The sequence below is a fragment of the Rutilus rutilus genome (assembly GCF_951802725.1).
Source record: "Rutilus rutilus genome assembly, chromosome: 10".
NCBI lineage: Eukaryota > Metazoa > Chordata > Actinopteri > Cypriniformes > Leuciscidae > Rutilus > Rutilus rutilus.
Genome location: NC_140215.1, coordinates 3,273,396 through 3,289,769, shown reverse-complemented (window position 1 = coordinate 3,289,769; position 16,374 = coordinate 3,273,396). Strand labels below are relative to the sequence as shown.

The 16,374-nt window shown below is 35.2% G+C and overlaps 1 protein-coding gene across 10 annotated transcripts in view; it reads left to right on the top strand.

Moving 5' to 3' along the window:
• Window positions 1–16,374, top strand: part of baz2bb (bromodomain adjacent to zinc finger domain, 2Bb) — a 111,463-nt gene that overhangs the window by 84,489 nt on the left and 10,600 nt on the right. For all 10 annotated transcript variants that reach the window (XM_084420463.1, XM_084420462.1, XM_084420459.1 and 7 more), the window contains 11 exons: window positions 2,095–2,160; window positions 2,387–2,527; window positions 3,809–4,063; window positions 5,779–6,002; window positions 6,982–7,056; window positions 7,399–7,630; window positions 8,098–8,160; window positions 12,070–12,214; window positions 13,201–13,754; window positions 14,900–15,155; window positions 16,168–16,323. In XM_084420463.1, the coding sequence (XP_084276589.1) occupies window positions 2,095–2,160; window positions 2,387–2,527; window positions 3,809–4,063; window positions 5,779–6,002; window positions 6,982–7,056; window positions 7,399–7,630; window positions 8,098–8,160; window positions 12,070–12,214; window positions 13,201–13,754; window positions 14,900–15,155; window positions 16,168–16,323 (2,167 nt within the window). The remainder of the gene's footprint in view (window positions 1–2,094; window positions 2,161–2,386; window positions 2,528–3,808; window positions 4,064–5,778; window positions 6,003–6,981; window positions 7,057–7,398; window positions 7,631–8,097; window positions 8,161–12,069; window positions 12,215–13,200; window positions 13,755–14,899; window positions 15,156–16,167; window positions 16,324–16,374) is intronic.

The window sequence follows — 16,374 nt, the reverse complement described above, 5'->3', positions numbered from 1 at the left end:
TATTATTATTATATATTTTTTCAGATTTATTTCATTTAAAGAAAGCCAGTTTTAATAGTTTTAGTTAAAAACAACACTGTCATACAGTACTGAAAAGAATTTATTAAAGTAGTTCAATCCAATTTGTTTTACCTGATAATTGTGTTTGTGCTAGATATTTTACATGCAAATTAGAGAGCCATTTGTTTAGCAACATGCTAAACTCTATTGAAATCAGTTGTGAGTCAAGTCTCCTCTTGACGCGTGTGGAGTGCCAGTAATATGAAGGACGTGGAAGGTTTGGTTTCGGTTAGGATGCAGCTCACGGTTTTGGAACAGAGTCATAATCTAAATATCTGTGAACAGACATCAGTCACGAGATCTCCACCAGTGCCGGTGGCGACCGCGCTGCTTCATATCATCAAGCCTATCATAAACATCCATTCTGATTCGTGCTTGTTCGTCATTTGTACGTGATATTTAACAGCATCCAGCCCCTGTGTTGATTTAGATTTAAAACGGACAATAAAATAATCTCCTAAAGATTATGGGAGAAGTATATGACACACATATGAATGAATAGTTTTTATTATTGTGTCTTGCATACTACTGTATGCCCAGCCCTAATGGGCTTATAAGACACCAACACCACCAACAAAAGACCAGTTGTCAGACAGTAGGCACAACATACATGAACTTATTTGAATACACAAGTCTGCCGCCTCATCCAGGCTTTGCAAACAAAAGTAGCCAATTTAAACACATTAAAATTAAACAACCATTTCGTCTTGAAATGGTATAAGGTGTCACTCAGCAGCTGAAACCAGTTTTCCGTCTGGATCATTGTGTAATTGGGAACTGCTTTAAAGTCTTGATATACTGAGAGTTTGGAGACTTCTCTTCCTGTCTGTCCTGCACTAAAGACCTCCAGCTGCCCGTAGAAGCCTGAAGCTTAATCTGTAACACCTGGAATAACTTTCCGGCAGATGTTTAGGAACTGACCAACTGACCCGCGCTGGTTAACAGATCTGTTAGCCCGTCTGAAGGCACGTTCACACCATAACTATAACTATAACTATAACTATAACTATACCAGCGTCCACACCAGCACACAATATCGTTCTGTTTATTTTTGTCGTCTGTCACTTTAAATGCTCAAGCTCTTAAGATGGATTCTGATTGGCTGTCAATGTTTTTATCGTTCATCAGCAGGAGGAAATCGCTCTGAAAGTGATTTCTCATCGCTGTTATGGTTATAGTTTCGGTGTGGACTTTATAATATTTATATATATTAAGTTATGGTCATTGTTGTGAACGGCCTTCAGACGGACTGATCTCTGCACCTTCATGCTTCAGCAGTGTTTCAGTGTTCAGGAGACTGACATCTGACATCCTTTTGATTTTCTTCTTTCTTTTAATCGTTCATTCATATTCTTTCATCTTCACTCTGAATTTCATGATTTTGTTCACTTTCTCTTTTTTCTTTTTTATGTTCTTCTGTTCATTATTTTTTGCACTTTTCTTTTGTTTGTTCTTTCATTTTTTTCTCTTTTTGTTTTTTCTTTGTCTTATTTTTCATACCTTTAATTTCTTTCTTTTGCTCTTTCATTTGTTCTTTCTTTCTTTCTTTCTTTCTGTCGTTATTTCTTTCTTTTGTTCTTTTGTTTTTTCTTTGTTTTTTTCTCATTTATATTTTCTAATATGTTGTTTTCTTTAGATCTTTTGCTGTTCCATTTTGTTTGTTTGTTCTTTATTTTGTTTATTTTGTTCTTTCTTTCTTTCTTTCTTTCTTTCTTTTTCTTGTTTGTGCTTTCATGCTTTTATTTTCTTGTTCATTCATTCATTGTTCTTTCATTCTTTTGTTTTTATTTTTTTCTACCTTTTTATTTCTTCTTTGTTTTGTTTACCTAATTTTTTTTCTTTCATCATTTAATTTGTTCCTTCTTTCATTCCATCTTGTTTTAATGAATTTTTTTTTTGTCTGTCTGTTTTTGTAATTCATCATTTTGGTCATTTTGTTTACATTTTTTGTTTGTTCTTTCCCTCTTTCCTATGTAGTTTTGTTTGGTCTTTCGTTTGTTCGTTCTTTCTCTAATGTCTCAGTGTTTGTTGTAGGAGCGAGAGAGACATCGGCAGCATGTGATGTTGATGAAGGCGGTGGAGGCCCGGAAGAAAGCTGAGGTGTGTTATACAGCTCCTTTTATCAGTTCATCATTCTCTTTTACCACTCCTTTCCATTCTCCATCTATCTGTCTCCCATTACTCACTATTTCCTCTTATGCTCCATCTCATCATCTCTCTTTCAATGTCTCTTTTCTCCTCTCATCATCCTTCCACTCAATCACATAGACTATTATTATTATCAATCAGTCTCCATGATGGCACACAAGGTTTGTTATCTCTTCAGGAGAAGGAGCGACTGAAACAGGAGAAACGAGATGAGAAACGATTGAACAAGGAGCGAAAACTGGAGATCAGGCGGCTTGAGCTGGAAATGGCCAAAGAGCTGAACAAACCCACCGAAGACATGTGTCTGTCGGACCTGAAGGTGAATCACACAGAAAATCCTTAAGCAAATTTAAACGTTAAGATTTCTGTATTATTTGTGTCATTAAACTTTAAAGGGTAACTCTCGCCAAAATGCAACCTAGGGTCTTTTTGTGAATCTCCCCGAGGCGAACTTTCGTTTAAAAGCATAATTAGAATGGAAACGCCACTTTTAAGTTTGACCGTATTTTCGTTTTCGGTCAAATTACCTGTTGAATGGGAGTGATTGGGGCACTTCTATGATAGCATCAAAAATCACTATTTTTAAAACACTAAGAAGGCTCGACACAACATGAAACTGTGCTGGAAGTGTCACCAGAGGCTCTACACATGAATTCCAGCATTGAGAACATTGTTTGTGTACACAGAGTTTACTAAAAAGAAAGATTTTGAACAACTCACTGTCTCTGTGTCCGCTGGCATTTTGACAGTCAAAACTAGTCGATCTCCATTATCGAGAACTAGTCGATCTCCATTATCGAGAACTAGTCGATCTCCATTATCGAGAACTAGTCGATCTCTGAATGCGAATCAACTGATTCTGAATTTTAGTGTTGTTTCTTATATGAGGATCATTTTTCAAATACAAGGTCAATATTGATTTTCACTAACGACAAAACAACTAATTATCCGTGAATTTATATGGCACTAAGCTTTAGGAGCTTTCCATCTTTACTCTCCTCCCTGTTACGTCGCATTCGGAGATCGACTAGTTTTGACTGACAGAATGCCGGCGGACACAGAGACAGTGAGTTGTTCAAAATTTCTTTCTTTTTAGTAAACTCTGTGTTCACAAACAATGTTCTCAATGCTGGAGTTCATGTGTAGAGCCCCTGGTGACACTTCCAGCACAGTTTCATGTTGTGTCGAGCCGTATTAGTGTTTTAAAAATAGCGATTTTTGATGCGATCATAGAAGTGCCCCAAGCACTCCCATTCACAAGGCAATTTGACCGAAAACGAAAATACGGTCAAACTTAAAAGTGGCGTTTCCATTCTAATTATGCTTTTAAACGAAAGTTTGCCTCGGGTAGATTAACAAAAAGACCCTAGACTGCATTTTGGCAAGAGTTACTCTTTAAGTAATCAGATTACTTTTCTTGTAGTTGACAATCAAATAGCATCCACCTAGTGACATATAAACCACATAGAAAGGTCCTAGCAGCCATCCAGAACAAGGCATACAATCAAAACAGATTCATAAAGCTATGCTTCAAAAGCAAGGGAAAAAAGACGAGTCTCGAGATGAATTATAAGTACTTTATAATTTTGTCCATGTTCAGCCTCTGCCAGCGCTGTCACGGATCGCCGGTCTGGTGTTGCCGGGAGGATGTTTCTCAGACTGTCTGATGGTGATGCAGTTCCTGCGTTGTTTTGGAAAGGTCCTGGGGTTTGACCTCAGCGCTGACGTGCCGTCGCTCAGCGTGCTGCAGGCAGGGCTGCTGAATGTGGGTGACAGCATGGGCTTCATCCAAGACCTGCTGGTGCGCATGCTGTCTGCTGCTGTGTGTGACCCAGGACTCCCTGCAGGACACAGGGTGAGAGGAGAGCTGCTATACTGTGTGCTTGGATTTGTCTAGATTCCAGCTCTGATCACTGGGTATTGAATGAGGTCACATGTTTTCTGCACAATTGTTGTGTAATTTTAAGCATTTAAGCCTTCAGATCAAAAGATTTTTGAGATCACGAGAAACACAAATTTATTTTTATTAAATTATTCATGTATTTGTTATTTTTATTTACATTTTAGGGGTTTTATTTACATCTAAAAAGGGGTAAATATATATATATATATATATATTTACCCCTTTTTAGATGTAAATAAAACCCCTAAAATATATATATATATATATATTAAATATATATATATATTTATTAGTCAAATAACTAATTAATCACCAATTCTTCTGTAATTAATCGCGATTAATATATTTTTATATTGTAGTAATTTCACATTTTATCTCCAAATTAATGTAATGTAGTCAGTCAAGAGCAGTTAGTGATTTTCTCTTTTTCTTTTGTTCTTTGATTATCCTTAATGACAGACAGTAGCAGGTTTATTAGGCTGCTGTCACTTTAAGACCTGACACACATGACGTGGATCTGACACATTCTCTCACAACTCTTTACATTCATTTAAGACTTAATTTAACTAATTTAAGAAGACTGTGCCTGTGAGGATACTCGAAAAAACAACAACAGGCATTTTGGCATAATTTTGTCTGTTCAAGTGCTGTCTAAAGTGGCTTTCTGTGCGCATAAGTCGTGTGTGTGTGTGTGTGTGTGTGTCACACAGACAGATTCACAGACGCACGCCAGTACTGCACTACATTCTCTTTTGTGTCTTGTTGCGTTTGAATGGTTTAAAAGCATTTGCATGAATAAGAGCGTGATCATATAATGTAATAATATAACGGTAGCCAAAGGATGACAGAATAAAGGATGCCTCGTTAATTACATTCAACATTTTTAATGCGTTTGTTACGTCCCTGTGGTTGCGTGTCTCTCTCTCTCTCTCTCTCTCTGACATTATTATATGCAATTATATTTTTGACGACACTAATAAACTGCAAATAAATCAAATAAATTGCGTGCGTTAACACGTTAATTTTGACAGCCCTAATATATTTACTTACTTACTTTAAAAAAAAGCAAAGCAGTAATTGATGGAAAATGGGCTGAAATTTAATTTGAGTTAGTTACTTAGTTATTAAGTTGAATGTTTACATTACTTAAGCTCCACTATTGCATGATAGTTTATTAAATATCTTTATTAAATATATATTTCCACGTCAAAGACAAGGAAATACACTTGGAACAAATAGCCTGATATATTATTAGATTAGCAATTATATTAAATTACAATACTATTTATGTATTTATTCAAGTTTACATGTATGTTAAAGTCTGAAGATTCTGTCTGGTTCTCTTGTATTCCTCGCTCACAATCAGTTCCCGCTGCTCTTCTTTAAGCATGGTTTTCTTTGTGGCTTCAAGCGCAATATCTCCAATAAAGAGCAAGAATTCAGTTCAGCCCCTCAGCAGATTTTCTGTGCTAATCTCACATGCGTTCACAGTCTTCATAGAAAGCCTTTTGCTCCGCCTAAGAAACTCCTAAATTAACCGACTTAACCGTGCCTTTCAATTACCATGATAATTCAGTTCCCTTTCAACACTATCTCGCGGCCTTTGTCACACCAAATTCCTCATTGTATCACTTTGTTCTTTTGTTTGGGTGTTTTGAACATTTCAGGCTAAGACGGCTCTGGGAGACCATGTGACTAACATCGGCTTGAACCGGCACAATGTTTCTGAGGTGCTACAGATCTTTATGGAAGCTCACTGTGGACAGACTGAGCTAGCATCGCTGGCCGAGAGCTTGAAGACCAAAGCTTTCCAGGCCCACACACCCTCTCAGAAAGCCACTATACTGGCCTTCCTGGTCAATGAGCTGTCCTGCAGCAAGACTGTGGTCAGGTGCGCTCATCTCACTTCATTAGCTCTGCATGCTTAGTGTAATACTGATTGGTGTAGAAACAATTCTTCCTCATAAATTGCTAATATATTTCACAAACGATTGCAAGTAACACTTTGAATTCAACATGAAATTTAGTGTTAAATATGGTTATTTGTGCATGTACAGTCCAAATAGAGTGGATCTGTTCAGAAAACACTTGCCTGAAACACATCTCTGTGACTTGGCTACATCACCATGTTAAATATTTGCATAATGCGCACCTACTGGCTGCTTTGGCCCGCCATCAAGCGGTTGATCAATGGACATTGTTGGACTTCTGATATCGACACCATAGTTATCATACATATAATACTGTTTATAGCTGCTTGTGAAGCCTGAGAAACTGAAACCCAATTGTAAGGGGCGTTACCTAAGCAGATGGCCAATCACAACAGACTGGGCCAGCTGACCAATCAGAGCAGACTAGGCTTTTCAGAAAGGCAGGCTTTAAAGAGCTTTTGTAGTGTTTCAGGCAGACGGTGAAAAGAGGTGCTGCTGCAATGTACAGTATAAGGAAAAATAATGTGTGTTTTTTTTACTTTAAATCATGTAAATATTTTCTAGCAGACCCAAAAAAATTATTATAAACTTATAATATTTATTATAATATATATGTATAAAAAAAAAAATCTTGTTTTAAATACAAATCTCCAAAAATGTAACAATTTGTCAATTTTATTTTTTATTATTTTATGTAATTTTTCTTGGTTTAAGGATTTTTATACACAATATTTATTTGGTTTACTGGAAAATACTGAGTAAAAAAATGGTTATTAGAATATCAACCATTTTTTTCTTTTTTTATTTCCTGTATATCATGATATACTACTATTACTGTGATATAAAATTACAATGTAAGATTTTGGTCATACAGCCGACTCTGTAGGTGCTCATAATTATGTTGTGTTTAATGCATACAATTTATTTTCTTTGTCACAGTGAGATTGACAAAAACATTGACAACATGACCAACCTGCGTCGAGACAAATGGGTGATTGAGGGGAACCTGCGAAAGTAAGACACTTGTTCACGCCCATCACATAAACACACGTATTTCCTTCCTCTGATAATGTAAAACACACACTACGGATCACTATTATGGATCGCACATAGTGGACACTAGTCTTCATGTGGTACATAATATACAGTTCCCATTTTTTATGATTTTTATTCATAAAAACAGAATGAAATTTTACTGCTGCGGCATTTTATTTATACAGAATAAAAACCTACACTTTCCTGAAATTTCAGTGATATACTTTTTCTGCGTTCAGGAAATGCAAACCTAGTTATAATGTGATCATTATGTTTTGGTTCGAGTGCAATGCATGCTTTATTTTGTCCGTTGTTGTACAGACTGAGGAGCATCTACGCTAAGAGGACGGGAAAGCGAGAAAGCAGTGTTGGAGGAGAGGAGGGTCAAGCCGCCGGTACGCCTGTGAACAGCCGTAAACGCAAGCGCAAAGGAGGGGAGAGTGATGATGATGATGAGGAAGATGATGACAGCGATGAACATGGAGAGGAGGACGAAGACGAAGATGATTTTGGTGGGAAGAAAGAGAAGAAAGCCGAGGCGTGTGAAGATGAGGTAGAGCGTGACTCTGAATGTATCATTGTGTAAAGGTCATGTATAATGATCTGTCTTATTTACCTATAGATCAAATGCATGAATTGAGTAATTGTATAGCTTGAATGCAATGTTAGTCACTTAAACATTTATGCATTTAGCAGATGCTTTTATCTAATGTAAATCTGTTTGATGCCACAACTTTAGAATGAGTCATTTTTTTCAGTTTAGTTTCAGTAAATGCCCTTTTTCCCACAGTAGTTTTAAGTTATACTATGTTTCCATAGACTTTTTGACTCAAAGGATCCTCATTGTCCCATATAGGCTAAGATATTTCCTCCAGTATTTCTGCTGTAATTTTAACAAAGCTTCTTGTTTTCGTTCTTTACTATTAACAGAAACCACTGTTTTAGTACTATGCTCGAGTAGCATGTCTGCTCTCAGAGTTGGTTGATTTGTTACGATATATTAAGAGCTGCTTTTTGCAGGATGAAGGTGATCAATCCACAAGCATTGAGGAGCTGGAGAAACAGATTGAGAAGCTCAGCAAGGTAAATGAGCATCATCAGCAAGAGGATCTTGTTCTTTCATTCTGTGCTTAGGGGTAAAAAGTTGGAAAATATGTGACCCTGGATCACAAAACCAGTCACATGTCGCACGGGTATATTTGTGGCAATAGCCAACAATACATTGTATGGGTCAAAATTATCCATTTTTCTTTTGTGCCAGAAATCATTAGGATTTTAAGTAAAGATCATGCTCCATGAAGATATTTTGTAAATTTCCTACCGTAAATATATAAAACATTTATTTTTCTGAGTGAATATGCAGCACAATCGCGAACATAAATGAACAACTTTTAAAGGAGATTTTCTCAATGTTTCGATTTTTTTTTTGCACCCTCAGATTCCAGATATTCATATAGTTGTGTCTCGGTCAAATAACTAACAAACCATACATCAATGGAATGCTTATTTATTCAGTTTTCATATGATGTATAAATCTCAATTGCAAAAAATGTACCCATGTGTGACTGGTTTTGTAGTCCTGGGTCACAAATGTGAAAATATGTTTGAAATGCATGAGCAGCGGTGTACTGTTTTGTTTTGTTTTATTGGTTTATTTAAGAGGGGACAGTGCAATTTCATAAAACACATGAACAAACATGGTTAAAAAAAGCCAGAATTAGCCAAAAGGCTATTTTTCATCTGTAGTCCCCTGGCCAAGATGTAAAAAAAAGCATTAAAATACAAACATGTCATCCTTTGGCTACCGTTATATTATTACATTATAACAAGTCTTTAGCAAATCAATAACTACAATATAAATGACACTATAAAATAACTTAAGGTACGCAATACCTGTTACAATATTTAAACACACAAAAAACACATGTTCCAAAAGGCGACGGTATATCCAAATATTCAATAAAGCGCAACAGGCTCAACTTTTAATGTTGGCAGACAAATTTTTACATTTTTTGTAAAGGCCTTTTAAGTGGTGAGCTGTTTAACCTCCTCAGGTATTGAGTTCCATTCAGCGGCGCCCCTCACCGACCAGGCCGAGCGACTGAAAGCGCTTCTGCCCAGAGGGATAACACAGTCCCCTCTGGCAGAGCCTCGAGTGACGCGCTCACTCGCTCAGAGCTGTTTCTTTGGCTGATGAGCTCTACCAGAGGAGCTGAGGACAAATCATGTATTACTTTGTATATGAGACTCAGATCTACAAATTTATGAAGACTGTCCCAGTTTAAAAGGCTGTGTTTTTAAAAAATTGCACAGTGATGATAGTGCCTTGGTTTTATGTCCATGACTTTAAAGGGTTAGTTCACCCATGTCATTAATGACTCACCCTCATGACGTTCCAAGCCCGTAAGACCGCCGTTCATCTTCGGAACACAGTTTAAGATATTTTAGATTTAGTCCGAGAGCTTTCTGTCCCTCCATTGAAAATGTATGTACGGTATACTGTCCATGTCCAGAAAGGCAATAAAGACATCATCAAAGTAGTCCATGTGACTACAGTGGCTCAATCTTAAGTTTATCACGCGACGAGAATACTTTTTGTGCGCAAAAAGTAAACAAAAATAACGACTTTATTCCACTATTCATTTCCTTCTCTCTGGGCCTCGAGTTAGTTCACGTAGTGTAATAGCGCAGCGCGTCTGTGTTGTACGTCACACGTAGGGTCACTATTGGCCGACGCTGGTCATGTGTGTGATGCGTGTGACGCGTGTGATGCGTGACATTAATATCATTAATGACATAATTTTCATTTTTGGGTGAACTAACCCTTTAATGGCTTGTTTATATAATGATTCCAAAGGTCTTTTTGCGCTCTGACTTGCCTGAGACCAACTTGTTAGGCAGTAATTGAAGTGGCTAAAAATCATGGAATGTGCAAAAATTATTGCAGCTTCAGATGACATTTCATTCCGAATTGATCGGAAATTTGCGAGATTAAACTTTATTTTTTTACATAATTTTTCAATATGGCCTTTAAAAGAGAGGTGTGAATCTATTACTAACCCAAGATATTTCTATTGATTTACAATTTGTAGTTTTTCTCCAGCAACTATTATGTCAGGATTAGGTGAGGTTCTATTGGTCTTACTGAAAAACATACCTACAGTTTTCGAAATATTTAGCTGCAGGCAATTCTCCTGCAGTTAGTCAACATCCCGACACCACCCACACTGCTGAAAGCGGCGATTGCATGAGTATGTAAATGTGTGCTGCACGCTTTTCGCTTAATAACAAAATAAACACAACAAAAATGACGATGGTGAGAAAGCAGTTAAGAAAGCATCTGATCACAGCGATGTGGATATGTTTGTACAAGCTCTGCAATTCGGCACTCCAGTCAAGACTGCTTAAAAGCAAGCAGCTTTACATTATTAAACATTGTCAGTGTCTCTTTCAATTGGAATTACAACCTCAATTTCTACTAGAAAGCAGCTTTCCAGTGTGTTCATGTTTTTACTCACGGACATCTGACCTCGACGGACTGAACAGAGAAATGAGGAGACACATGTACCTGTTACATCATCATCATGGACCAATGGTAGTTCGAAGGCGGAAAGGTCGCTTTGGGAAGCTGTTTCGAACTCCATAAATTAACTTATTTTTGGCCTGATTTTGTTCGAAATGACGTCGTACCAGTTCGTTCTTCGATTATGCTAGAAGTTTATCAGGGCTTTGTATTAACAACATTGTATTAACAACATTGTATTAACGGATTGTATTGTGTCTACTTTTTTGTGACTATATTATTACACCAACCTAACACGAGACACTGCAACAAATGGAACATGACAATGTTACAATTATTTCACATAACACATTATTCCATTTGTTCCATTTGTTATATAACACATTGTTCCATTTGTTTCACCCAACACATTCCATTTGTTCCATTTGTTTCACCCAACACATATTGCATTTGTTCCATTTGTTTCACATAACACATTGTTTCATTTGTTTTTTGAATTTCGAATTCATTTTGTTTTTTGAATTTGTTTCACCCAACACATTCCATTTATTCCATTTGTTCCATTTGTTTCTCATAACACATTGTTTCATTTGTTCAGTTTGTTTCACCCAACACATTCCATTTGTTCCATTTGTTTCTCATAACACATTGTTTCATTTGTTCAATTTGTTTCACCCAACACATTCCATTTATTCCATTTGTTCCATTTTGTTTCTCATAACACATTGTTTCATGTGTTCAATTTGTTTCACATAACAGTAACACTTTACAATAACGTTCATTAGTTAACTACATTAGTTAACAGGAACTGATAATGAACTGCACTTCTACAGCATTTATTAATCTTTGTTAATGTTAATTTCAACATTTACTGATACATTATTAAAATCAAAAGTTGTAATAGTTAACATTAGTTAATGCACTGCGAACTAACATGAACAAACAATGAACAGCTGTATTTTTATTAACTAACGTTAAAGATGAAAAAATACTGTAACAAATGTATTTCTCATGGTTAATTCATGTCAGTTAATACATTAATGTTAACTAGTGAACCTTATTGTAAAGCGTTACCCACGTAACACGAGACACTGTTCCATTTGTTTCACCTAACACGAGACGCTGTAACAAATGTAATTTAAATGTTCATGAAGCATGGCAAATATAGAACAAAAAGGAAATATAGAACAAAGTTATTAAGAAAAAGAAAGCAACACACCACAGGCAAAATCTCATTAAATTCATTAAAAACAAAAGTCCTCTACAGAGGACAAAAATGAATAGCTGGGTCCCAGGAGGATAACATGCCTATACTTGCTTTACCGAAATGTAGGATACTAAATGTGCTAAAAGGACAGATTCACTTGCACCTTTCCAAACATAAAGCAAATATTTTCAGTAAAGAGAGAAAAAGATTTGAGTGAAATAGATGCACCGGTCTTAACGATTTTAACCTTGATTTCTTACAGCAACAGACTCAGATCCGCCGGAAGCTGTTCGAGGCCTCTCACTCCCTGCGCTCCGTGATGTTCGGTCAGGACCGCTATAAAAGACGCTTCTGGGTTCTGCCGCAGTGTGGCGGGATCTTTGTGGAGGCGCTGGAGAGTGGAGAGGGTGAGAACGACAGAATGAGATTATAATGTGAAGACTAAGGCATCTTCTAAAGGACTGATCCCTCAGTTACAAGTTACAGGAAACATCCTGGAAAAGACAGAAAATGGGTGGAATAGTTCAAATGGGTGTAAAATTTAATTTACAATTTAAATAACTCTTTTCTATGTGATTGTATTGTAAAATGTAATTTATTCCTGTGATCAAAGCTGAATTTTCAGCATCATTACTCCAGTCTTCAGTGTCACATGATCCTTCAGAAATCATTCTAATATGATGATTTGCAGATGTTGAAAACAGTTGTGTGCAATTTATTTTTCAGGATTCTTTGATGAATAGAAAGTTCAAAAGAACAGCATTGATCCAAAAAGCTTTTGTAAAAGTATAAATGCCTTTACTGTCACGTTTGATCACTATTCATTTCTTTAATCTCTTTCCAAAAACATAAATCTCGCTGACCCCAAACTTTTGAACGGTAGTGTATAATGTTACAAAAGCTTTCTATTTCAGATAATGCTGTTCTTTTTAACTTTCTTATAAGCAATATTATAATATGTAAGGAATACATAATAAATATTTAAGCACTATAAAAAAAAACACAATTTTTTATTTATTAAATTTTTTTGTGTAGTTAAAAAAAAAAAGTTAATATTATTTGATAAATAATAATAATAATATTATTTAATTAATTTTTTTATATTATTTTATTGGAACTCTCCATTGTAGAAATCCACACCATAAGAAATATTAAAATATTTAAGCACTATAAACAAAAATGTTTTATTTTTTCTTTGAGGGAAGAACAGGTTTTTTTTTTTTATACATTTTTTTTTTTTTTTTTTTTTAGTTAAAAAATAAATAAAATAATGTTAATATTATTTAATTAATAATAATAATAATAATATTAAAAATGTTTTTTTTATATTATTTTATTGGAATTCTCAATTGTAGAAATGTACTACTGCTGCTGATATCTTGTGTTCCTTCAGGTCCAGTGGAGTTGCAGAGAGAGCGTGAGAGGTTGAAGAACGCTCACCTCGTCCAGGTCAAAGTGGAGCCGGCGGAGGAACCTGATGGAACATACGGCTCCGCTGAGGTGAAACGTGAACTCCCGCAGGATCTAGATTCACTTAACCTCTTCCTACAGAAACCTGGCTCCTTCTCCAAGCTCAGCAAGCTGTTGGAAGTGGCCAAGATGTCCTCCGAGGTCTCTCGTCGCCAAAACGGCAGTCCAAAACAGCAGAATACATTAACCAGCATCCCTGATCCTGATCACCCTTGTGTTCTCAACAACACCTACCTCACTAATGCCCAGCAGCAGATCCGTAACGACCAGCTCTACAGGGTCTTGACCGAGAGGAACGCTCATTGGTTCAGTCTTCTGCCACGCTCTCCATGTGACGCCTCATCTCTGACTGAAGGTCCACATTCAGCGTCATCATCTTCCTCACCACAAACGTCCAATGGCAGAGCCCGATCCCCGTTTGCCACCTGTCCGTCCAGCACTGCGGGAACCAATAACTGGTCATTAGCAGCACTGCGGGTATGATCGTGAGGACCAGGGATTCCCAAACTTTTTTTTTGTCAGCCAAACTCACAGATTTTAAGTTAATATTTAGATAAAATATTAAGATAAAATAAAAAAAATTTTAGTAAGTGTTTTATTTAGATTTTTTTTATTTTTAAATTATTTATATATAGAGCTGCACATATATAGGGCTTATTATAATAATAATAATAATAATAATAATAATAAATAATAATAATAATAATAATAATAATAACAACATTGTTTTAACTATAAAACTTATTAACAATAAACAATTTAATTATATTGTTATGTAAATATATCACAGTTGTAAATAAAAATTGTTATTAATTATAACAATTATTTTTAGTAATTATATTTTACACTGCAAGTTACAATACTAATATTAATATCTTAAATTCTTCACTTTCAAGTATTGAAAATCCTAAAGCTTTTATTTTGGCTTATTATTATTTTGTTTCAACTAATTATAAAAATAAATATTATATAATGTATTATGTAAATAGATTACTATTGTAAATGACAATTGTCCTGTAAAATATATATATTTTTTAAATAAATTTGATCATTTTAATTTGATAATTTGATTTGGTTTTACACTGAAAGTTACAATACTAATATTTACGTCAATGCTGTACAATACAATACTAATATTTATGATGCATAATTCCCTCTTAAACATTCAAATCCTAAAAATTCCCAGTAAAACGTTGTAAACTTCTGTCCACATAAATGCTGGAAATTACGTTAATGTAAATAAAGTAATCCTAGCGCACATTGCGAACTCCCAAAATGCACATTAAGCTCACTGCACAGAGATGGAGTTATAGACTATATACTTATTTAAATCACAGCCTTTGATTTGATAATCAAACTACACTAAATAGCATTTTTCAGTTTTATCTCAATTATTTGTGCAGCCACATTTATTTATTACACGTTACTGCATGTACTTGTACTTGTACATGTACGTACTTACTGTAGTAATAACAGTAAATTTTGCGAACCAGCTGCAGTTCCCTCATGAAGCTCCCGGGGTTAGCGAAGCCCTCATTTGGGAAACCCTGGTTGTAAAACTGTTTGTTCTGCTCTTTTTGTGTTTGTGTTCTTTGACTATAACAGCTCCTCTGTGTTTGCAGATGAAGTCTGGTGTGCCCATAATAGATCTGCCCTTCTATGATTGGTCCAATGGAAATCTGAGTCCAAATGTGACGTTCTCTGGGTTTTCCATGGCCCAGATTCCCGCGCTCTCAGAGGGCAATGCAAACGTCAGTGTGAGCACCAGTAAAAGCACTTCCCCTGAGTCTCCAGTGGAGAAACCTCTCTCCACACCCTCACCTGCTATCGAGGTGGCTAGAAATCAGGATTACCCATCACCTCAACCTATTCCTGAAGGTGAGACCGGGACGACATCTTGAGTGTGTTATTAAGAGTTTTATTATTATTATATTTTATTCGTGTATGATTTACTTTTTTGAATCAGTTGAAAGTCTCTGACTGAATCAATACAAAGTTCTGATTGAAGGTTCATTGATTTACGTCATCACTCAAAAATCTACATTAGATGTTCAAAAGGTGCCATTTTTCATATATTAAAGTATTTTAGTAAAAATTCTATATATATGAAAGACAGTGTGTATAATAAGTAAAATAAAAATAAAAATTTATATTTTAATATAATTTTTTTTAATATATATATAAGAATTTAATAATTTATAATAATAATGAATAATAATTTTTTTTTTTTTTTTTTTACACTACCATTTACATTTTTTGGCTCAGTAAGATTTTATAGTTTTTGAAAGAAGCCTCTTATTCTGAAATATTATCACAATTTAAATAACGTTTCTATTGTAATATATTTTTAAATGTACTTTATTCGTATGATCGAAGCTGAATTTCCAGCATCATTACTCCAGTCTTCAGTGTCACATGATCCTTCACAAATCATTCTAATATGATGATTTGCTGCTCAAGAAACATTTATTATTATTATTATTATTATTATCAATGTTGAAATCTGTTTTTGTGGAAAACGTGATCATTTTTTTCATGCATTCTTTAATGAAAAGAAAGTTCAAAAGAACAGCATTCTGATAGAAATATTTGTAATGTTATAAATGTCTTTACTGTCACATGTGATCATTTTAATGCATCTTACTAAAAAGTATTCCAAAAAAATTTACATTTCAACTATTATATTAATCTATAATATTTGTGTACTTGTATTTTAACATTAATAGATTTCTTAAACATTTTAAATCTACTTTTTTAATTATAATGACTGTTTGATAGTCTAATTGAAATAATCATAAGCTGTTGAAAAATATGTATATTTATGTTTTTACATTTATATTTATGTGCATGTGGCCCAGTAAACCTGTGTAAATGCATTTTTGTGTTGTAGAGATGTTGACTGGCTGGTGGAAGGTGACGGACATCGAGGAGTTGCGATCCATAGAGAAAGCATGTCATTCCCGAGGGATCCGAGAGAAACAGCTCCAGAAACAGCTGCAGAAACACATGGATTACATCGGCCAGGTCTGCAGCAGGAACAGAGATGGTAGGTGATGCTCATTGTGTCCCTTAAAGGCTGTTTGAAATGCTTTGAGTG